This window comes from Ammodytes marinus (assembly GCF_949987685.1).
Source record: "Ammodytes marinus genome assembly, chromosome: 6".
Taxonomy (NCBI): Eukaryota; Metazoa; Chordata; class Actinopteri; order Uranoscopiformes; family Ammodytidae; genus Ammodytes; species Ammodytes marinus.
The window spans coordinates 7725665-7749785 of record NC_137235.1 but is presented as its reverse complement, the minus strand read 5'-3'; the positions used below and the strand labels follow the sequence as shown (position 1 = coordinate 7749785).

The 24121-nt window shown below is 40.1% G+C and overlaps 2 protein-coding genes across 2 annotated transcripts; both read right to left on the bottom strand.

Moving 5' to 3' along the window:
* On the bottom strand, positions 1-3875 carry tnip2 (TNFAIP3 interacting protein 2). Its single transcript, XM_080029213.1, has 6 exons — positions 3239-3875; positions 2369-2662; positions 1987-2076; positions 1489-1749; positions 1225-1341; positions 1-1109 (listed from the first exon to the last, which is right to left on the bottom strand). Exons 1-6 carry the CDS (start codon positions 3554-3556, stop codon positions 828-830), a joined length of 1362 nt encoding a protein of 453 aa, XP_079885339.1. The 5' UTR covers positions 3557-3875; the 3' UTR covers positions 1-827.
* Positions 3876-5635: 1760 nt separating this feature from the next.
* sfrp2 (secreted frizzled-related protein 2) lies at positions 5636-8662 on the bottom strand. Its single transcript, XM_080029042.1, has 3 exons — positions 8086-8662; positions 7739-7819; positions 5636-7413 (listed from the first exon to the last, which is right to left on the bottom strand). Exons 1-3 carry the CDS (start codon positions 8585-8587, stop codon positions 7109-7111), a joined length of 888 nt encoding a protein of 295 aa, XP_079885168.1. The 5' UTR covers positions 8588-8662; the 3' UTR covers positions 5636-7108.
* Between the last annotated feature and the right edge of the window lie 15459 nt (positions 8663-24121).

Sequence of the window (24121 nt, the reverse complement as noted above, 5' to 3'; positions counted from 1 at the left end):
TGCGTGTTAACAGTCTTTTATTACAAAAATAAACTGCCAGCTCAGGAAAAACAGCACCGGCTCTCCAAAAATAAACATAATGTCAGTTGGGATAAAATCTTTACATACATCAAAAAGGGGATCTCAAACATATATTATTCCAGTAATGTAATTAACATTTTTGATCCCAAAAGTTTAACAGGAAACAGCTATTTCCTGGCTTTAATAGAGAAAAAGGCAACAAAACATTGCATTAATGACTTGCCTTTTTCAAATTATTTATGCAAAGAGAATAAATAATATAATAGTTATATTTTAAATCTGTTATTAAGAATATATAATTTACTGAATAGAAATGTAAAGTTCAATAAAAATAAAAAACAACAAATAGCACCACATTGTCAACTAGATGTCTAGATCCAAAATAAGAAGCTTATCGATCATGAATCTCTTCATCGTACGATCCTAAGATTAGTCTTTGGCTAAAGAAAGTGCAGCAGGTTTGTAATTTGACACATTGAGGTATATGATATTTGATATATTGCATTGAAATGCCACAATAACCCCCTGCAACGCCACAGGGGAACACTAAGAACTAGCGCTGTTTTTTGTCTTTAAGCAGAGACTTAGAAAAGCCCTGATGAACTTATTTCTCTTGCAACATAGGAAACAACAGGGGTTGTACAGTTTTGCTTCACTGCGTACAAACATCTTAAGTAAGTCGTTTCATTTGTCATCAAGCCTCGGAATCTCCACTCGGGTCATTTTATGTGTAGTGCTGCTCTCCAAGTGTTCAGTTACTGTCAGCGAGAGATATGTCTTTTTCCAAATGAGTGTTGATGCTCCGCTTACAGCTTGGCACACTCTTCACAATGGTTCAGGTATTCTGCGGCGTCCTTGTCGCTATACGTGGTCAGGCATCGCGGGCACTGTAACTCTGACAGGCCCGGGCAATCGCTCCAGGCAGGGTTAGGTGAGACAGCCGCTGCAGCTGCGGGCTGCTGCTGCATCTCAGCTGTAGTCCTCAATAGAGGTTCTGAAGAGTCCTTGTGTCTCCTCGAGGAGATCCTGTGTCCTATGTGAACACGGCACATGGGGACCACCTCTCTGCTCTCCCTGCTTGCCCCCTGCTGAGAATAGTCATGCACATACACTGTTAGGATTGCACAAACCAACAAATACAGGAATGCTAGACAAAAACAGCAAGTGTCTCAAGCTGCACTCATTCACCTCCTGTCGTCTCACCTGTTTCTGTAGCTGCCGTTTCAACTGATAAACCTGCTCCTTCAGGTCTTGGATCTGGCCATGTGCTCGCTCTCTGTCGGCACGCTCTGACTTAAAGTCATCTGTGTAGATGAGTACCTGAGGAAGGAGAAAGAAGGAAAATGTACTCTTCATTTTCAAACGCATCATTTGATGTATCGTCAAAAAAGACAGTCATTTTCGGCAAATCTCATCTTCAGCGTAGTAATCACAGAGATGTACTGAGAGCACGACGTAGTAACGGACCTGTTGCTCCAGAGTCTGGATCCGCTCCTGGTCGTGCCTCCGCATGTCCTCCACCTCTCCCAGCCGCTCACACTCGCTCATCTTCTCCTCCAATAGGCCGTTGAGCCTGGAGATCTCATGATGGAGCAACCCGGAGCTCACAGAGCCCAGGCCGGGCATCAGGCCCTGTCCAGCGCTCTCCTTCAGCCTGTGACATAAACCTCGGATGTAGTCCTCCCTGCTGGCGTCATACTTCTGCCACTGAGAGTTCAGACCTTGAACCTGAAAAATAGCAAAGTACAGCAAAACGTTAGACCTTCTGATCGTGCTCTGCATTACACACTAATGTTGAATGTAAGCAGCATTATTGAACTCCGTAATGTTGAAGTATTTTCTATAAAGAATCTTGTATAGATATTTGTTTTTGTTTTTAGCGCTCGGTTCATTCCAGATTGGGATACAGTATTGCCTCTAAATCTGAACCTAACTTGGGAATTAGTTCTATAGCTGAATTCTTACATAAGCCACTCGCTGCTTTAGCTGTTGATTCTCCTCCTGAAGCTGACGGATCTGGGCGTTCACAGCACTCATATCAGACGACTCTGTCATCTGTGAAAAAAATGGCAGAAGAGAAGTTGTTACAACAGGGCCCTCTCCGATGAAGAAACCAACTGTGCCTAAACTGGATTTAAAAAGACCCAATGTACAAGTAAACAGAAGGCACAGGTCGACCCATTTCAAAGACCCAAAGTACACCAAAACAAATCCAACACACACACACACACACACACACACACACACACACACACACACACACACACACACACACACACACACACACACACACACACACACACACACACACACACACACACACACACACACACACACACACACACACCTCCTTTGCCTTTTGGTCCTCCAGCTCGTGTCCCTCTCTCTTCTCCTCCCCCTCCAGCCTGGCTAGCAGCTCCTGGCAAACCTTTACCGTGGCCCCGAGCTGGCCGCGCAGCTGGTCGGCCTCCTCCGCTAGAGATGAGCAGAGAACGGCCCTGGTCGCCTCGGCGCGCTCCCTCTCCTCCAGCGCCGACCGCAGCCTCACAATCTCCCGGTCCTTCTCGTGGTCGGGCTGACACCTGACACCGTCCAGCTCCAACTCCTTCTCCCGCAGCTGCACCTTCAGCCTCTGGACCTCCTGAGTGGGAGTTATGAAGTGCATTAGATTAATTATAAGATTTTGGATGTGTAATCTTTGTGGCATTTTCTGTATTAAAGATAGAGAGACACATCAAAAATCAAATGTGATTTAGTAATTATAGCTTATGTTGGTATCTGTTTGGATGCCCTTGGAAACTTTTTTAGTATAGAATTTAAGATCAATACACGGGACAGCACGTGTAATGATCTTAAATCCAGTAAAAATCAATATGTTGCTGAGAATACAATTTTTTTTTTCTTTTTATTGCTTATTTCGATATTATTTGAACATTTTCAATAAATTGACCAAAACAAAGAAAGAACGAAAGAAAATGAACAGCAGGGTGTAAAATAATAATAGAAAAGGTAACTATTGAATATGGACCTGAGTTTATCAATTTATTTGTAAAGCTCAATAGTTCTTGCCAGGAAACGTGTTGGAATTATCCCAACATTGAAAAAGAACTCTTCTTTTCTTAATTTTTCTCCAAAAGACCATTTTAATCCCGATTGTCATCGGGACATTGTCATCTGCATTGGAGACCATTTTTTAAGCACTTCCAGCCTATTTTACCTCGGCTTGTCGAGACGCCTTGAACTCCATATCGTTCCTCTTCTGTTTCAGTTTGCATATTTCTTTACACAGGCTCTCCAGCAGAGACTTGGACGGCCCGATGACCACCGACTCCGCGTCCCCCACCGTCACGTAGATACTCTCATATCTCCCAAGCCTCGCTTTCAAATCGGCGATGATATTGTCCTTTATGTAGATCTGTTTGTTCAACAGGTCGATTTCCTGTTGCGTCTCATGGTACATTGAGTTGAGCGTGCTGTAACTCCGGATCCTGTCTCTCAGCGCGTCGGTATCCGCGTTCAAACTGACGTTATCCATCGCTTTGGTAGATTTTTTGACGGGATGACTCTTTTAATAATCCAGCATTTGACGCCCCTGCTTCTTGCCCCTGTGTCTTTTAGAAACTGAGCCGGAGGAGGTCAATTGTACCGTAGCTTTGGCTCATCAATGTTGAGAAGAATAATATCCCCTAAGTCTTGGGGGATTTTCCAAGGGAACTTCCCCTCGGAGTTTTTTTTTTTGCGCTTCGTCAAAAGATTCTGCGTCGACCGTCATTTGGGAGGTTAAAAAAAGGTTTTATAGCCTGTTGGCACCAAACACAGGAACAGAAAATAAAAATACAGACTTAAAAAAAGAAAACAAGAAAAAAAGTTTAACCTAGGTGCCACCAAAGGCGGAAAAGGGAATAGTGATGTTGCCTTCAGGGCCGTCCGTAAACGCTGGCTCTAGACACGAGAGGTGCGAAGTTGAAACGCAGTGCACACTAGCAGTTGATTAGCAGTTGTTGATTGCGATATTGTTGCACATTGGGCCACATAACTTTGGTGTGAAAACGTAACAAAAACGTTCATAACAATCATCTCGTACAAGTTGTCATTGTAGGATAAGCTACAGCTAACTAGCTTCAAATAGCCTAAACCTACACATGAAGTCCCCCTATATAGTGTCAGCTAATGTTTTATTTTTCATGGTAGGCCTATTAGTCATTCAAAAGCACAATTTTTTCCAAACGGTAGTTTACAGGGTTTTCACGTCCCCCGCCCCCTAAACGTCACACAAGAGGAATTGTAGTAGGCTATCAGCAAATTCCCCACATTGGCCTACTGTATTACTTCTATTGTTTGTTCATCGTGCATTACATTTTCCCATAGCTAGTGAAGGCATCATTCATTGTTTTTTATGATGTAATTTAATTATTTCATTTGGACCTGAATTGCGCAGTTACGGCAACACCAGTGAGTGTGTAGCTACCCAGACTGATTCACGCATTATGAATGACCAATGTTTGGCTTTTAGTAATTCTTAGAGTGTTTTGATGAATTCAGAAAATTTGGAAATAGATAGGCTATCTCTTACCGTCACGTTTTTTAAAAATGATCTAACCTAAACATAGCCTATTCGTTATAGTAGGCCTATATATAGCCTATTGTAAAAGCTAGGCTACTGACCTAATTTTTGAGGAATATGCTGTTTTTTTTAAGTTAAATGTGCTTTTTCTGAAGATGTTATAACCTATTGAAAGGCTTATCCAGATACAACACTTCTCAAGTCAGAAGGTAAATAAAAGTAATAGTAGGCCTACTTCTTATGTCTCCTGCTATCTGGTCAAAATGAAACTACTGTCTAGACAGTAGGTGTGGAGTCGAAGGCTTTTAGGTATTCATCAGTTCTACTTGCCGGTGGGGAGTCCCAGGTATTTCTGGGTCAAACCCATAATTTCATGCAAGGGCTGTGGAGGTGAGTCATTCATGTGACATGGCAGTCATGTGACAGGTGTCAGTATCTAACCAACCATGTGGGCAGTGGTGTGTTAAATTAAGTTAATATTTCAGTTGACCTATGGGACCTTTCACTTTTGGTACAATTCAGGGGGATACATTGATTTAGCATTAGCCTGGATTAAAGATGCACTATGTAACTTTGGGTGTGTCAGATAAGTGAAAATAGTCCTTAAGGTAAATTCCTCACAGGAAGTTAAAAGCCACCTGAACAGTTAATGATTCACTCAAAAATAATTTCGTTTTGTTTTAGTCCGTGAACTACAAATGTAAACACCCCTGCATAGTGTAATGGTGCAAATATGTCATAAAGGGAAAAAGAAATGTCAATACAGATTTGAAGTGCTGCACAAATATACATGATTTAAAGAAAGTTGTATAAATATTGTATTGGGCACACTAAAATGTAGTGTGTTGGAGTAAGTGACTAAATGACCTGTGTCTGCAGCCAATTGTTCCCCATCACCAGATTTGAACATTAACTTCCACTAGGTGGCAATGTTTCTTAATGCATACTGTAGGTTTATTTTCCATCTTGTCATACAATTGTTATTTTATTGGTGAGTGAGTATATTGGTTTACTGTTACCCATGACAATGAAGCGAGCCCTTTTCAAACATGTTGTTGGCAGCTTTTTATTAGCTGAAACCTTTATACAAGAATAAAAGACAGTATTTGATATTTACACTGTAATACCTTCAGAAAAAATACTTTACATTGCACACATGACCTCATGATTATCTGCGCTTAACAAGTTACTGCTCATCAAATCAAACACTACCAATACAAAACTCAGATTCAACTTTTATACCTAAAAAACAAAAACAAAAAAACAACTTGTGTCACTCATCGAACAACAGGATGAAAACCAAACTTAACGTTTTTGAATGAAATAGGAAATTCTGGAGTAGAAAAATATTAGTTTTTAATCATACTGTGGTAGAAAAGTATCCAGGGGCTCAAGTTTTAAAAAAGAGATAACTAAGAGTATTAAAATGTCGAACAGGAAGAGAATATAGCCAGCTATCTCTCATTTTTGCTTGAGAAAACGGTGGGACTGCAAAATCACAAACTAAATATTTTGTATTTGAACATCACACTACACACACAGGGATCACAGCTTCACTCAATATGCATCACACATTATTTATCCACATTCATAATAGTTTTTAGTAGGATTACACAAATCTTATTTAGGAAGATTTAACAACTTTTTAACTTTTTATTTCATTTTCTTTAATCATGGAGGCTCTGGTGATGTACCTTTATACCTTTTGGAAAGTCCCAACTTAACAACTGTTTATGAATAAACCTTGTTTGAAGAATGCCCCATGAAGGAAAAGTAAAAATGTTAGGTTATGACGCTGATCACATGGAATTCCAGAGGAGAAAAGGAAAATTGCAGGATCTGCCTGGGCCAATCACGTTTAACCCTGGATTCAAAGCTCTGCCAGGTTTAACTCTAACCACATAAGAATGATGCCTTTAAACATGGGACACCAGCTGAGTGCAATTAATTGCAAAATGAGGCAATAGCAAAGACAGCTCCCCAGTAAAATACCCGCCATTCTAAAACTAACCACTAGGGTGCGCCCCATGTCCAATAAGTGCAAAATGAATTGGAGTCAATGCATAAACGTCATCAAATGTCACTTTTATCCAGTTTACATTACTTTTTTTCTATCATTTGCCTACGTATGTGTCTTGGCCAGATATACACGGTTCCCTACTCAGACGATGACGTTTAGCCACTGAAAAATGTTTTTCTAAAAATATTGTGGCCTTATTTATGAATGTAGTTTGAGTGTATTACCCCTTTGAAGAACATGAAAATCCATAACAAGTATAGTTGTCAAATATATGCTCTATATTGCCTATTTTTTAAAGATATTGGGCGATTTTTAACTATGACCCATGAAAAAAAACACAGGACGTGTTCCAAGGTCAAAGAAGCACCATTCCCGGAATCTAGGCTACAGAGAAATATGAGCCATAATTGCATTTTGTTTTACAACAGGGAAGGGGGTAATAAGAAAGAGCTCAACTGAACTTTTTCTGCAATAGTGACACGCAGTTTTTATCACCCACGTTCCTAGCACTGCAGCTTGCGGATGCTGCGGGAAATCCTCTTGAACTCACGCTGTCCCTTCTGCCAGCGCTTGAGCGAGGTGATGACCAGGTGGCCGTCCATCTTCTGGCCCATGACCAGGTATGCGGCGTTGATGTCGTTCATCTCCTCACAGACGCACTGCAGGCCGTCCTTCAGCCACAACACTGTCTTCCTCAGGTCGCGCTCCGTCACGCCGTTCAGCTTGTAGATGGTCTTGCCCTTGGTCTCCGGCACTATCTTGGTGTCGCCGTTAATGTAGGAGATCTCCTTGACTTTGATCTTCAGAGCTTGATGCAAAACAGGAGAGAGTATAAGGAATGGAGACACATATGGCACTATTTTCACAATTAAGGCCTATGTTAAGACACGTTAGGTGCTAACATGCATGCAACAGTAAAATATACAAGTGAGGAGGGAAATCTTGAGTCAACATACACATTCATTCTTTTCTTTAGAATTTCTGAGAAAGTATGCCCATTTTAGCAGTGAACATTCTCCTTGTGTTGCTTGAAACCTCCTGGAACCTCCCTCCCGTGACCTCTTGGGCCCCCCAGCCTCACCTTTGGAACTATTCTGCTCTACTAAAGTACTACTAAAGGTGGGTGGACTTACCAAAGTCATTCTTACACAGGTTGTCCACAATTTCGTTGTCGTTTTCATCTGTTTCCTTGCAAGCATCGCACACTCTGGGCACTAGAACAGAAATTAGACATGGTAATAGTTACATAATCTGTGCTATAACTCAACACAAATGTGTATGTTCAAAATAAGTAGGACACACAAAACAACATATATCACATTGAATAGAACATCGTGCTGTTCACACATGCATTTTATGGAGCAAGCTGAAGTCCCTACATAATCTGACATGTTTGATGTGCCACTAAGGTAATTTAACATTTACTTAACTTGGGAAATTTGCTTCTAAGATACCGTTTTTATCATGATTGCCTTCAAACCTTCTTTGGTGACTGGCGCAAAGCTATCGATGCCTGCAGGTGGGATGCACAGGTCATTGTCGAGTGGGAAACGGTCGCAGTCCAACATCTTTGGCCAAGGGAAGCCGAACGCGGACATGACGGGTGCGCAGCCTTGCTTGACGCTCTCGCACAGAGACCTGCAGGGCTGTATGGGCTCGTCCAAGTCGTCCAGGCAAACGGGGGCGAAGAGGGAACAGAGGAACTTTCTGGTGTCGGGGTGACACTGCTTTTGGACCAGCGGGATCCACGAGGAAGCTTGCTGCAGAACTTCATTCATGGTTTCGTGCCCGAGCAGGTTCGGGAGGCGCATCTCCGTGTACTCGATGTCCTTGCACAGGAGGAGAGTTTCAGGGATCGCCTTGCAGTTATTCTTTTTGTAGAAAAACTCATGCTGGCCAAAGTTGTACAGTCCGTGGATAGCTTCTATGCAAGGTAATGTTATCGCCCACACCAGTGTCAGTGTCGAGATAACGGCTCTCATTTTGATGTGCGTAAAACCTGCAAAATATAAACGATGTAATCAGGGGTTGTTGAGCATCAGTCAGCGTGCACGGAGACTCTTGTCAGTGGCCAGCTCCTATTGTAACAAGAGGTTTTCTTCCAGGCATGTCTGGGAGGAGTCTGGATATTGTGCGTAAAGACCCCTTGTGCATTCAGCACTTGGTTTCCTCATGTGGACAGATTTGTCTTCTGGCTCAAAGAAAGAAAAGCCCACATTCCCACTTGTTGCTCCTCTGGGTCCGATGGCCATGTTTGATTTCTAATTATAGCTTAAAGCATTTTATCACCGGTCGTTTTCCCAACAATTTCCCTCTCTATTTCATCTCGTGCCTTTCATGGAAATAATAACAAAACGTGTCTGACAGGCGTCCCTCATTACGCCCAAATCAACAGAAACATATCCTGAGTGATCCCTTATAACGTGTTGATTTTAGACCCACGTTGTAAATAGTTTGGAGATGTTGTCAGTGGGGGCATTTAGCTCAGTTCAGCAGAGCGTTGATTTTCCATCATTAGGCGTTTTAGTGGTGAAATCCTCTGGGCCGGTCCTGCAGGTTCATACCACCACATGGTGAAATATTTTTTTCCCTGGAGTGAGATGCAGACCTCCACTCAGCACACCCAAGGGTGAAACCGAATCTGCCTTTCTCCTGCTCTGCAGCTCTGGCTCCTATCCACTCCCGGACCCCCCTGAGCCAGTCTGCTGCAGACAAGCAGTGTGGTTCTTCTCAGGCTTGACCTTCCTCCTGCCCCCCTTCTGAAGAAGAAAACTGAAATGAGCAAATGCTTACATCTTGAAAGAGATGTTTTTGTGTTAGTTTTTGGTGGAGACATTTCTAGCTAAAAGGGCCAGTTAACCCAAATCAGAGAAACATATTTTCCCATTTCACCAGTTTCTAGAAACACCGCTATAGTTGGTTCTGCTGCCACCCCAGTACAAAGGAAGGACATTTGGTGGTGCTGAAAATTCAACGGCAAGATGTTTTTCTTCAAGCAGCAATTATTTGATGATCTTTTAAAAATTCTAGAACTTGTCAAGCGTGCAAAGAGCCACATGTTGTGTATTGTCACAATACATTCTCTCAGAACCTCAGAAGAGCAGCTCCTTCAATCATTCAAAAAGGGTTGTATGAGTCACTTGTTTTAAAGGCTAGGAAAAAGATTTTGAATTCAAAACACAGTTGTAGTTCATTTGCTCTGAATTAAACCTGCCATTAAAGTTTATTGTTCGACGTGTGCCAATTCTTCTTAAGCAGAACTCAACAAAGGGGATACTTTGGCAAGATGTCCTACATCAAATCACTTCATGTGTTTTTCTTTCCGTAAAAAAAAAAAGAAAGAAAAAAAAAGTGTTTTTTTTATGAATAAAGCGCTGCACCCTTCTAAATATGGTGTTAGATTGTTTTGCCACTGAAAATACAGTCAGGGACAAAAGAGTCTGAATCCAATTAGATGCCTCATCCTGACTCATGATCCATCCACATTATTGCCTAGTGACATTCAGTAAATATACAGTATTCTGCTCACTTCCAGAAACTGATGACCGCCTGAGAGTAAAGCTGCAGTAGTAGAGGCACATGTTGTAACTGCTGACTGCAGGGCTATGGCACTTCTGTCAACTATGAATATGTATATATACTGTATTTAAAGACTTGCAAAATAACATGTTTTTGCAGAAGTTACGAGCTATTGATTTAAAAATACTGATGTTGGTTTATAAAGCACTAAATGGTTTAGGGCCAAAATACATTACTGATCTGCTGATACGTTATGAACCGTCCAGAGCCCTTAGGTCGTCTGGGACAGGTCTACTTACAGTCCCAAGAGTTAGGACTAAACGAGGAGAAGCAGCTTTTAGTTTTTATGCACCAAATATTTGGAACAAACTCCCAGAAAACTTGAGGTCTGCTGCAACTCTCAGTACTTTTAAATCGAGTGAAGACTTTTCTGTTTCCATTTTAACCTGTACTTTTTATTTTATTTAAATGTTCTACTTCTTTTCATTCACTTTTTTAATGTCTTCTAATGTGTTTTATGTATTTTAATCTTGCCCCTGTAAAGCACTTTGAAAGGCCTTGTGTCTGAATTGTGCTATATAAATACACTTGCCTTGCCTATATCTGAGAATTTTATGTCAACAACACAGTATAAGTTGAAGTTGGAAGTGCATGGAATTTAATAGGTGGAGCTCAAAACTTTGACTAATTTCATGTGAAAGAAGAAAAATTACATTAACATCCCCATCCCCACTCTGTTGAAATCCAGAGAAGACGCCATGGACACTTTTCATAGAGACTATTGCTACAGGAGAATCTGGTTTCAATTAAAACTGTGTGCAATGATGTCCGTAATTTACGTTAACTGACCCATTAAACCTGCAATGAGTGATTTTTTGGTCACTTGGGTGCAGAGGAAACAAGCTGTTAACAATGATGTATTACTGTTTAAGTTGATTTGGCTATCTTTTTTTTCCTAGTAAATAGTTGCTTAGTTATGCATCCTGCCGATTCGGAACAACCTTAGCATTGGTTTGGAGTTTTGTTTTTGGCCACTGGAAGAATGATAGTCCAATATCCTCTGTCTTTTAGCGCTGTTTTGTAGTCCCTTCACACTTTAACTGTCTAACGGTTGGTGCTGTTCAGGTAGCCTACAGTGTGATTGTAAAGCATTTTTGCTGAAAACGCTCCTATACGAGAGTGATCCAAAACAGTGAGCGGAAAGATGCTACTTTACAAGGGAAGTAAAGAGGTTACGAATAATTTAAAAAACATTGGTTTTTACTGTTTTAACTATTAAAAAGCCGACCAGTGTTAAGATGGCATTCAGAGGGACAAACCCTGCTTTGAAATAAAGCTGCGTTGGTGGGTGGGGGTGTTTTGCTTCAGGTACCAGTGAGACGTGAAATTTGATCCAGGAAGTCAAGTCTGAGTAACAGAGTGTTGAGTTATCCTCAAGTAGAGCCAATGTCGCCCTGAATACGGCCTAAGAGCGTTTGAGATGGGACCTAACTCATTATTTAGTCTGTGTAAAAGGTTTAACTTGCTTTTATAGGGAAACTCTTCCCCTCGTACCCCTTTTCCTTCAAAGTGTTTTCATTCTCTTCAGGTCTCTGTAGAAACACTTACACGGCCATTTAAAGGATTGAGCATGCTGTTAACCTGCAACTGGACTCCCTTTAACTAAGCAGTAGGCCAGCCGGCCAAACTGCACCTGCGGTGTGGCAGGTCACGAGCTAACCTTTGTTTGACAAAATCATGCGCATATTTTAAAACGACAATAAACACAGCTCAAAGGCTATAAATGTTGGAAAGGATCCAAAATGGGGATACATGGAATGCAATTAGGATTCGATGAAGCTTTTCCAAATAAAGGGCTCTGTTCTCCAAACACAGATAACACACAGCCTCTGTTAACAAAACGATTTCACAGACAGTTAAGGTCAGAGGCTCTGGATAGAGGTAAGCTGATCCTAGGCCTGTGCTTAAAGTCACCCCAGTGGGTTCGCATTACAACTCTGTGTGAAAATGAGACACAGCTTGTTGGACCTAGTAGTAGTCAATCTGTAGGCCCTCCACTACCTCCCACCCTTAGACCTTATCCTTACACTTTTTTCATAGCGAATCAAGGGCTAGATGAATGTCCAAAACAACCACACAATGTATGATGCTGGTTCTAGGGAAGGTCAATTCTCAGTGGAAATGTTTGTGAAAAGACATTTAATTTAAACCAAAACCAACCCAACTTCTTCAAAAGTCATGTTTCTTAGAAGTATCCCCACAGTGCCATTTTTATGCAGACAGGCTTTAGCTCCATATATTTATATTATGTGATATTATATATTTTTCTTATGGTCAACAAACCCCATTAAACGAACAAAACCAACAATGAAGTGAACATTCTCTAAAAAGTGTTTTTATTTTTGGATTTTTTAATCGTAAAAATGTATGTTTTCAGTATAGAAATCAAAAAGGGTTTTGGGATAAGTGCCGGACATTTCAGTATAACTTAATTTATCTGAAATATGTATGTGTTTGTGCTGATTCACTGCCAGTTCTGAGTTAAGGGCAGAAACCTGGTATCAAAATACTTTCTTTGGACTTTGTGAAGATGGTCTGTAATTTGTCTCGCCTCTCCAAAATTGGTGTTATATGGCGTGAACTTGCCAGATAAAATAAGGATGCCCTAGTACAAGGCACAAGGCTTCACTGTTAGGACCACTAGCTTTATCTTCCATGACCCGTTGACTGCCAACTGAGAATCAACTATACAGCTCTGCACATTGTCCTGAAGTACACTAATGAGCTTGTTAACTTCAATCACTCCCTCTACATTGAGATTTGGGGAGGAATGTATCCCATCCAAGAGGAATTAATCTCATTAGAGTTCCAAAGTCATATAGATTGTGCCTGCATGGCGTAATTGATGTTCCTATTGTACAAGTCTAATTGCCTCAGTATGGGGTTTCAGAGCAGCTGTGGGACAAGCAGACTGTGGGATAACCAGAAGCATGTTAGGGATGTATGCGCACATAGCAGTAGGCAAATACAAAGAGGACAAGGTCATATGAATTATTTAAGTGTAAAGAAATCAACCATTTTACACTTTTACAGGCATTTAATACAGATTTAAAATATATTTAATGTTTTAAATAATGAACTTCAGAGGTGAGTAAACACATTGAGTAACCTTTAGTTTGTCAAAAAAAGTTTCCAATCTTTATGCTAAGCTAAGCTAACTGGCTGCTGGCAGTAACTTCACATTTATCTCAAAGACACAAGAGTGGTATTAACTTTTATAGGCTCTTTTTAGGGAGAAAGGGGTCGTTTGACTTTCATACTTTGTTTTAGGGGGACAAGTTTACCTCTTCTAAATATTGAAGGTGACTAATCTATTGTAAATCTACGGCTATGAATCAATTGACGTGTTTGGTGTTTCAAATCAATAGTTTAAGTTTACAGCACAAGTTTTTCTTAGCATCTTTTTTTTTAATAACCAGGGTTTGCTGAATTTTAAATCTTTATGATTTTTACAGAACAAATAATCTGGACTGTTACAATATAGATTCAAAAAGAAAAGTCATGATCTTTTGATTTGCTTGTTCCAATATTCACATTGTGCAGAGCTAAGATATATAGCATTATACCCCTTGTGACAAACGACTAAATATAATATTATACATAAAAGGAGTTATATCAAATGTTTGGTGTCCTTGGATTCATAACAGCTTACATGTTAAGTATGTGCTTTTATCCATTATAAATCTGATATTCAGCATGTCAAACTAATATTAAACTTATGTAATTTAAAAAAAATTCTACTTCTTCTAAAATCTGTCTTCCAATTGAGGCATGATACATGTGTGAAATCGAACATTTTTGATTTTGTTGTGTGTTTCCACCAATAAGAGAAAAGCTGAGGAAACCAATCAGAGACCAGACGAAGCTCCACTTCTTACATGACACCATCCGTGACAAACGAGGAAACAGTCTTTCTGTTCAGATCTGACTGAAAAGACTTAGCGACTCACGGACAGACGAACACATGGCAGGGTTCTTTATATGTCCATGGGTTCGACATAACGTATAGCCCGATGGCCCGGGGCCAGTAAAATCATATGCAGGGCAAGTTGACCTTTTTTGTAGACTATCATGGTTCATTGAAATGCGCGTTGAGAGTCGTAATGAAAGCAGTGTTTATTTAAGACTCAATATAATAAACCTAATATTAAATATATTTTTTAATGGACAACCGATGCGTGGGCGTTTTGACAGGTGGAGCAAGAAGCGGGTGCACTCTCGCTCCGTTGGCAGAGCTGCCTACCGTCCGCCTGCGAGTCGACAAATCAATCGACTTGCTTTGCCCCCTTTCTTTCTTCCCACAGCAGAGGTTGAGGTGCAGAAAGTGATAACTGCGCTTTTCCTTTATCTGCCACCGTAATGTTACAGTATTTGCATACAAGCCCCAATGGTAATACAAATGAGAGGCGTTATTTAAACGCTGTGAATGCGTCTCCGGTGATTGTGTCGGTTGTAGACAGAAACGAACGGAGGGACTCCGCTCACTGTACAGTTCCTATAGTCGCGCAGTTTGGCACTGTGTTTTCAGGCTCGAGACATTCAATCAAATCGCGGAAGTCTTTCCCATTGAAATCGCTAACGGGGAGAATATCCCCGGTTATTATTTTAGCCACAAACCACAGTTCATCTGCGCGGCGGCTCACTCGCTGGCGAGATCACACGGTGAAACGCTGCTGTGATCGGACGAACGCATTGTGTGTTTCTAAGGTGATTTAACGTCATAGTCTCAGACGAGCGTTTAACTTATGCTGCATATTTTGCACTGCATTGTTTTTTATCAATAGTTTGAAAAAATGGTCCCACACCGGACTCTTATGTGAAGCTGACACTTCATGGAGAAGTGACACTCCTGCAGCGCGCTCACGACCAGACGTGAACTCACATACACGGTGAAATATCCCATTAAAAAAACGGCATAACCCCCTGATTTTCGTATTTCTATTCTATTTTTAAAGTCAACTTGAGCGCAAGTGGAAAACCGGTCATTCGGTCGACACATTCACATCCCTAATGCATATAGAGAAAGTAAAAAACAGCCTACCACACCACAAAGAATGATCAGACCTTCATCTCTTATTTTTTTTTTATGTTTGAACATGACTTCTGCAGGTGAACTATTCATTAAACTGCCCAAATTCAAGAATAAAAACAATCAAAAATCATAAAATCAAACTACTGGACTTTAAAATACTGGCCGACTCTTTCAACATACTTTCAGTTGTAGGCTTCTAATTCAATATGTTTGCCTGGTTTTATATTATGTGTATGAGCAATATCAACATTTCATATAATTAACTAAAATAAAAATAACCAAATCTAAAGGGAATATCTATACTGTTACAGTATAGATATTCCCTTTAGATCTGGTTATCTTTCTTTATTTTTCTAATACAGGTATTATAATTATTGACACTAAATTATGAAGAAAAAAAAAGTGTGTGCAGGGCCAGTGAAAATATACAAGGGGCCAGTAAAACTCAGATCCACTGGCCCGGCGGGCCAGTAGGAAAAAAAAGTTATGTTGAACCCTGCATGGTAAGATTTACCTTCATTACAGATCTGGGACTTCATCTTAGGGGGAGGTACAGGGGGGAGTGTTGCAGTCCTTTATGACCAGTACTACAGGCTAAACTACTTGTATAACTCACTGAAAAACATTCAGATTCAAAGGGGAAGTAACTGAGCAGAGAAGGAAACAACTGACTTCCTGTTTTAACTGTGTTGTCCATGGACCTATAAAGAAATGGACACTGGATTGAAACATGGCGCCCATTCGTCGCTATGAAAACTGCTCATTGGCGCAGAGAAACATACAGGATCAGAATTTCTTCCACATCATGGGTGCCTAACACGCCTCTAGCGCATGGCGTTCCGGATGTAGAAATATTCTCGTTCTCTAGCATTGTAAGCTACAAGGCGAAGGCCCCACCCCTCCTCGGGCTAACGGCTAAAACTGAAAATAAAACGGCCATTAAACGTTTTGAAAAGAGAAAACTTCCATTTTATTAATACATGGTCTTTAGATAAGTATAAGCCTTTGATGATATCCCGATTTATTTTGCGGAGACACATTCCTGTTGGACACGTGTATTGGAGTGAACGGGTATATCTGCTTCCGGGCTCGTATGGAATTTACCACTCGTTCACAGCCAGCCAAAACAATTTCAATACCAGGCTTCATCACTAAGCACTGCTGGATTGAGGAAGAAGGCGCTGCTCCTGGGGGGCTGGCGTTTTCAGGTGCACTCACAGACAAAATGGCTTCCAGATTAAAGGAGTATTTCTGCTGTCCGGTCTCTTCATGACCTCTTTAGAGCTCCTGTTGTTCTGTCATGTTGCCACAGTTTCTGTTAAGAATGTCTGAAGAACTGATGGAGAGAAAGAACAACACATGAGTGTCCAGTTTGTAACAGTAGAGCATCAAAGGTCTTGTCACTAAGGAACCTGTGTGAGGCCTTCTTACTGGAGAGAGAACAGAGAGCTTTGCACTCTGAGAAACCCAACATCTTCTGTCTGGAACATCAGCAGCCAGTTTGTGTAACACATTTCTTTCTGTAAACGTAAATATATAAATCCATTTCAGCTTTCTCATTTAACTCTTGTCAAAAAGTAAATACATTTCCTCATATTGCTCGTGATGTTATCTGTATTCGAAGGCTGGTTAAAAGTCCACATTTGTGCCTGTTGTACCATAAAACATAGTGCTTAAACTGGCAGGTTTATGCTTGCAGGATGTCAGTTGATCAGTGTGACGAACAGATTCTGTCGGCCATTGCTCTTTGACCCCTGAGCAATCCTGAAACTGGAACACTCACACTTTGAAGGGGCTTGATGGGGATATTTTACAACGTAGTGTTTTCTGAATGACCCGTACCTGATCTCCCCCCATATGGAGAAGGGGCACCCCGTTGTCCTGCTCCTCGCCATCTTAACACATTCCTCAGAAAGAGGATGTTGCTGTTCACTACTTAATGAGTAGATGAGCTTCAACTGAATGTGTTACGTGTTAGGGTTGAAACCATTTCAATCTGCCATCTGAGGGATATAACCTGCTTTAAAATGAAAGATTCAAGATTCAATGTGAAGTTCTGTCATGCTAGTCCCACAATGACTAATAACTATAATAACTAATAATAATAAATAACTTCACCTTCACACCTTTTTTTCTTCCTTTTTGATTGCATTAAAAAGGGTGGAAACACCACAGCTGTTCGATTTGATAGTCTATGCCATCTTTCCATTTTCTGCACTTGGCAATGCGGACCAGTTGAGTTTTTAGTTGTTGAATTACCTATATTTTTTCCCTATATATATCTTATAAATATATTGGATTGTTGTTGATTCAACATATAAAGTGCTGTCGGAGATATTAAAGATTTTGCACAAATTAAATTAAAATCTAAAAATAACATATTGCGGGGGTGCTCCTGGCGCAGTGGGTAGCCTAAGCTTTTAATTCTACAAACTTTTTAGATAATTCTCTTGTATACTTTTTTATTGAATCAATGTAATACTTTTACAAGTATATACTATAGTAATATTAAGAATAAAAAATAACATGTATGATGGATGTAAATGCAAAATAAAAGATAAATGAGTTGAGGTTAAAACATGTTTGTTTGTTTTGTTGTTTTTTTATTAAATCAGGTCTATTTAGTTCCCCATGACATGGACAAATTACCACTCTGGCATAAAGTCATGGATCATGCCTTTTGACAGTTTGTGTTGTGAAATATAATCTCACAGTCCTTCATCACTGAAATTTGGGAGTTAGAAAAAAAGAAAAAACCGACCCCTCTTAATTTTAGCCATGGTGGCAGCGGGTTAGCAAGTGACCCACAGTGCCCTCTGGAATACCAGACGCAGGCTCAAGTGTAAATAACGGTTTGGTATTCATTGACACCACAACAAGGACACATCTTGTGTGGAGGTATAGCTGAGAAGTGTGTCTTCCTCTGAGCAGAAACAGACTTTACAGCAAGTTCAGCCCCAAACTCTAAACAACCTCTGCTCACCGATTCAACCTCCAAACTTCAAAACAGCCGCTCTGAACCATGAAACAAGATTTGACTTATAGTTGCTTTCTACAGTTTCAAGAAAGGGACAAAGCCATCAAAATATAACAATCTCCTGCAGAAACCTTCATAGTACCGAAAACTGATCTCCAACACAATTCTTTTTCTTTCATTTTCCAGATGTATGTGATATGAGTTACTGTAAACTGTAAAATGTTTTGGTTTCTCCTAGCGCTCTGCAAGTGAGACTGATAACTCCATTTAACTTAAGTAAATGCAATTAAGGGTAATTTATTCCAGATACCCCCCTGACGTGCCAAAAACTACAGCCATGCACAAGTAAACAGAATCTACACTTTTTCAAGGAAATTTTAAATGCGCTCTGGAATGCAATTCATCGAGATAAGAACAGGAGAAAAACAGCATGTGACTTTATATTTGTTGCATTTGAAATGTTTATGTGTTTTGTTCATATTTAAACAGAAAGAAAGATTCTGCACTCTCAGGTCTGTTTAGTATTCAAAATACAATTTCCTTCTAAAAAAAAGATCAATGCAAAGAACATACGTACTGTACATCTCAGAAAGAGACATTTGTAGTTAAGTTCAGCACCGACAACACCGAGACACGTAAAACCCGTATTTATAGAATGATTCTAATATGATAATCACACTTTAAAACCACTGTATTTTTTACAGCATGCAGCAGGTTAATTTTTATGTCCCTTGCTTTTATGAATTTACATGCCCAATACTGTAAGGCTACAGATATTTTCATTTCATTTTTTCATTTAACTTTTATTTATCCTCGAGAGACCAATTGAGGGGTGACCCTCATTTACAATGACGTCGAGATCAAAGAAATTCAAAGGAAAAACAACAATACATAAACAATATTCAATGCAAATACACAACAACAGGTGAAGAGAAAAACAATTGAAAATTTACACAGTGGTGAAGAGTGGCAGCAATTAAAACTGTGATAACAAGCCTTTGATGAAACAGAATATTGTTTGATAAAACTTACGGGGCGCTCTGGTGGCGTAGTGGATAGAGCACGTACCATATCGGCCCCGGCCTTCGTTGCAGTGATCGCGGCTTCGAATCCGACCCGTGGACCTTTAATACAGGTCATCCCCCCTCTCTCTCTGTCTCCCCATTTCAACTCTGTACTATCAATAAAAGCTTGAAAATGCCAGAAAAATTGGGGGGGCGCCCTTAGCTCAGTTGGTAGGGCGTCCCCCCCATAGGCCTCGGCCAGCAGCGGACCCGGGTTCGATTCCAGCCCGCGGTCGTTCTCTGCATGTCACTCCCCTCTCTGCCCCATTTTCAACTCTGTCTCTACACTATCAATAAAAAAGCATAAAAATGCCCAAAAAAAATCTAAAAAAAAAATAAAAGCCAGAAAAATAATCTTTAAAAAAAAAATTATTTAGTCACTGATCCTTCAACCTTGAGACAAAATTTGTAGAAAAATTGTAAATCGATTACATTTATAGTATGTGTACATGGAAGATCTCAGATGTGTAAAGCCGAACATTTATGGTCAAAAGGAAATGGATCCTAAGATCTCATCTTTCTGATACTTTGGTCTGTGCCAGTCTGCACATTTTGATGCCAATAGATTTGTGGTCGTTCAATAATCTTTATAGGGAAGCTCTACTTTAATGTTTTGCATTTCAAATACTCTTTGGTGCTTGTTCTTCTTACAGAGGACAGCAGCTGCTTGGATTCCAATGGCAGCCCAGTTTAAAGATGAAATAATGTCCACATGCTGTAACTCCTCAAATTATGTCTCCAACATAATCCACCTCTCTGGTGCACGTCTGTCTGTCATTCTGTTTGTTTGGTAGGTTCCAAACAAACAATATATCCACTTTAGCCTAAATATGACTATACATTTTTCACCAGCGAAGTCAGCTATTTATGTTTGTTATTTATAATTACCAGCAAATGTAGTTGTGTGCAACAAGCTTAAACAGCTTACCATGTAAGTGGCATTTGGAAGGCACTGACTTGACTCTGACTTTCTTGGGCAAAATATGTGTTTTCAGTGGAATTTTCCTTTAAAAGACAAAAAATTAACAAGACTTCATCATAGTTATTTTTTTATCTCTTAGACCAGTCTTAATAATATAATGCATGCAATTATTACTTCACTAGTCTGCAAAGTTTAATTTATAGCATTCATTTATAGCATTTTTCTTAAAGTGGACTCCTCCGTGAAAGTAAATGCTTTTGTAAAAGTGCCAACTATAAACATTAAGTAGTCTATGGACCCACCGACATGTCATCATTGCTTCCCTGATGATTTTCATATGAAGATAGCAACAATAAAAACCACACATGCCCACCATGCCCTTTCTTATTCACCCAGTACACTCCCAGAAAAAAGCGTGTTAGCACCGACCTACAGTAGCATCACTTTCCTGTGTGTTTGTGTGTGTGTGAGTGTGTGTGTGTTTGTGTGTGTGTTTTTGCCTAATGGGGTGCGGGGGCAGATGGAACAGGCCCGGGGCAGTGCACATTAAACCTGCAGAGTCCTGCTGAGAGGAGGACAAATAGAGTTATCCTAAACTCTTTAGGGAGACACATCACTGCACACACATTTAAAAACTGGCCTCACATTATCTAAACGATGTCTCCCCTTTAACGCCGAGGGCTTTTCCAACCTCAAACATCCAACAAAACGACCTCCTCCAAAGTGCTCCTGCTCTAAACTTTTTACATTCTGCTCGTATTTGTCGCAGACGGATGAAACAGAAGCCCCGTGAAAGTGTTTTAGAGCATCATCGCTATGCACCACAAGGCACGTGAGCTAAAAGTTAACACGCTTATCTTTCACCTTGGTGTCTAATTAGATATGCTCCAATCTTTGCTTGACTGTCCTGGCAAAATTATGGCAATGGCACAGTATTGAGTTAGAAGCTTTCCAACCAAAACATGGCCCTGGTTCTGCCTCTAACTGCCAGAGCTTACGTATGCCCCTATCAGATGACACATCCAGTGTATACAAGCTTAAATATCACATTTATTCTAATCCATTCCATGCATGATGTCTGGGGTTTTGAGGCTGTCATTGCAACTGAAATTGTAAGCAAGAAATGACAAACATGCTCAGTGTAAAGACGATGAGATGCCTTTGTTTGCCTTAATTATCTTTGGAAGAAAACGTATGTCAAGGTCGCTCTGCCAAAAAGCATAATAATAAAATATCTAATGCTTATAAAAAATGTTTTGAAAACAAAAGCTTCATTATATTTGGAAAAATCAAATGTTACTCCAGACGAATCATTTAAAGCGGCTACGAGTAACATTTAAATATCTTTTAAACAGCCTCATGTTTCCTCTCATAATCATAAATTACCTTTAACAGCAAACGAGACCATCAGTGCAAAGAAAGACGTTTTTATATAGTTTTTATTACTGCATTTGATCTGGTCGTACACCCAGTCCGATTTTCGGTTCGCTCGTGCATGCTCTATGGTCACATATCCGTATTGGTCGCAGATTTCAGTATGGCGCAGGAACGCGATTTGAGAAGCCTATCACTCCAGGTGAGGGAAGGGGATAGGGAGACCAGATCCCAATTCACCAGATGTCAGCTATCGGATAAATGCCAGATTATAAAACACGCATTTAAAAAGGGGGGCTCACTTTCAATAACAATGCGGGACAACGTCTCAATTTGCGGGACGTGTGAAAAGTAATGGAAATGCGATCTGGTCATCCTAGAAGGGGAGCGGGAGCCTTGTTTGAGACAGTTAGGCTATTTGTCGTCATAATGACTGATAACGGGGCTGAACCATCAAAGAAAAAAAAGAAAATGCAATGAAGAAAAGGTAAAAGGGAGAGTGATAGGCGGGCGGGAGGGCGTTGCCAAGCAACGTATACACAATTTCACGGAGCGAACCTAGACTGCAGTGTTTACTCCTAAATGAATGAGCGGTAGCCTACTAAAACAACGTTTACTTTGCCTCACCAGCATCATCAGATGACCATTATTCATCTGAAATAGTCATTATTTACAACAAGATAAACACATTATCTCATCGTGATCCATAACTAACTGCCGTCTCTCGTTCATTCGCTTTGTGTGAGGACACATACTCGTTCAGCTCCGTGAGAGGTGACAATGGATCAACTCATTGCAATCAGGTGTAGTTGATGCTCTGTCACTAACCACTCTCACCGAGCCGAAAAGAGTCCGGTGCCCTCACACTTTCAACACACGGACACGCACTATATTGCTTCCTGATTATTTGAATCTTGAGGCCCTGCACGAGCTAGAAAACAGCTTCACGACAGCTGGCGTCGTAAAAATACTACCGCTTTTGTTCAAAGGTGTCGCCAACGTGCCGACTTACTCGTAGTGGCTTTAAGGGTTGGGGTAGTGCATGTATAATGCATAATGATAAAGTTATTGTTTTTCCCTTTGATGTTAATCCTTGGCGATCAGCTACTTAGTTTTCTCCAAACTTCACAAGCTCAAAAGTTTTTCAGTGTTTTTAAAACCTCAAATGTGACCTCCATGAGCTCATTATGGTGCGGTCACGTTAACAGGCCTGCACAGTCCATGAATACTTCATAATAACATACTCAAAAGTTGTAACATCAGTAAATCCAGCTTTCTGATGTTTAGAACACAATTTGCATTTGTCCTCAAAGTTTTGGTAAATGTGTTAAGCTGCTTTCTTTCCCAGAGTCTGTGCGTTGAGTATGTAGCTAGAGCAGGGACGGGAAGTGGTTAGCTTTAGCTTAGCATAAAGACTTGAACATACACTATATGGACTGGAATCATCTAGGGGAAACAGGTTACCTTGCTCTGTCCGAAGTAAAAAAGCTGGTGCGACTATTAATAATCATTTGTCTGTCATTCTTGGAAATGACTGTGTCCTCTAGTAAGAGGTAACAGCATGTAGATCTCCTTAAAAAACAAACAAATGTAATTATGTGTGTGCGTGTGTGTGTGTATGTTAACAAATTATACAAAACCGACACTATATGTTAATTAGAAGCTAATTGCTGTTAAGTTATATATCTATGTGCTACAATATATACTTCTGTAACTCTGCAAGAAATTGAAATTCAAAAAGTCCTTCTGAATAGTAATTTAAATAGTGATTTAGTTTCAATCTGTCATGCTTCCTGAAGTTTACATTACAGGACACACCCCCAAAATGTACTTTCTAGCTAAAAAAGTTGAACTACTGGCACTCAGATAGCATTCATTAGAAAAGATGATGAATTCAACTTTTACATGTAGGGGAGACCGGGGTAAATAGGCACACTTTTTACTCTAGTGAGAATTGCTCCTCACCTAAACATCTTTCAATAGTCATTCCTACATTAAATTGAAGCTTAAGGTGTTGGCTTGAAATGTGAACCCCTCACCTTTTCTAACTTATTGTAATTAACAAGAAATTTACCATCAAAGACACCCTAACACATAGTGACAACCAACCCCATCAAGGGGTCGGTTGTCACACACTATGGGGTTGTTTGTCACAATGTTATCTTTATGGGAAAAATCTTAAAAAGAAGTCAAGAAAGCAGAACTACATTTGAAAGTTTAATTTCATTGTCAAGTGGAAAAATAGGCCTACATAACTTTATGCATCTTAACACAAAATGAGCAAGGAATTAACAAAAAGGAAATCCATATTAAGACCAACCCACTGTATGTAACAACATAAAGAACAAAACAAATAGATCTAACAATAATAGCCTACTCAACTAGGATACACACATTCACTATCTGAGTTAGTGATGGCAAATGTAGGGTCTGCTCACTCTAACTAAGCAGAGATTGTGTGCCCACTGGTTGCACATACAACACTTCTCCCTTACCTCCCCTGAACGGGTGCTGGAGAACGTTTCCATACAAACCAAACACAAACTATCCTCTTCATCTGATGAAGAT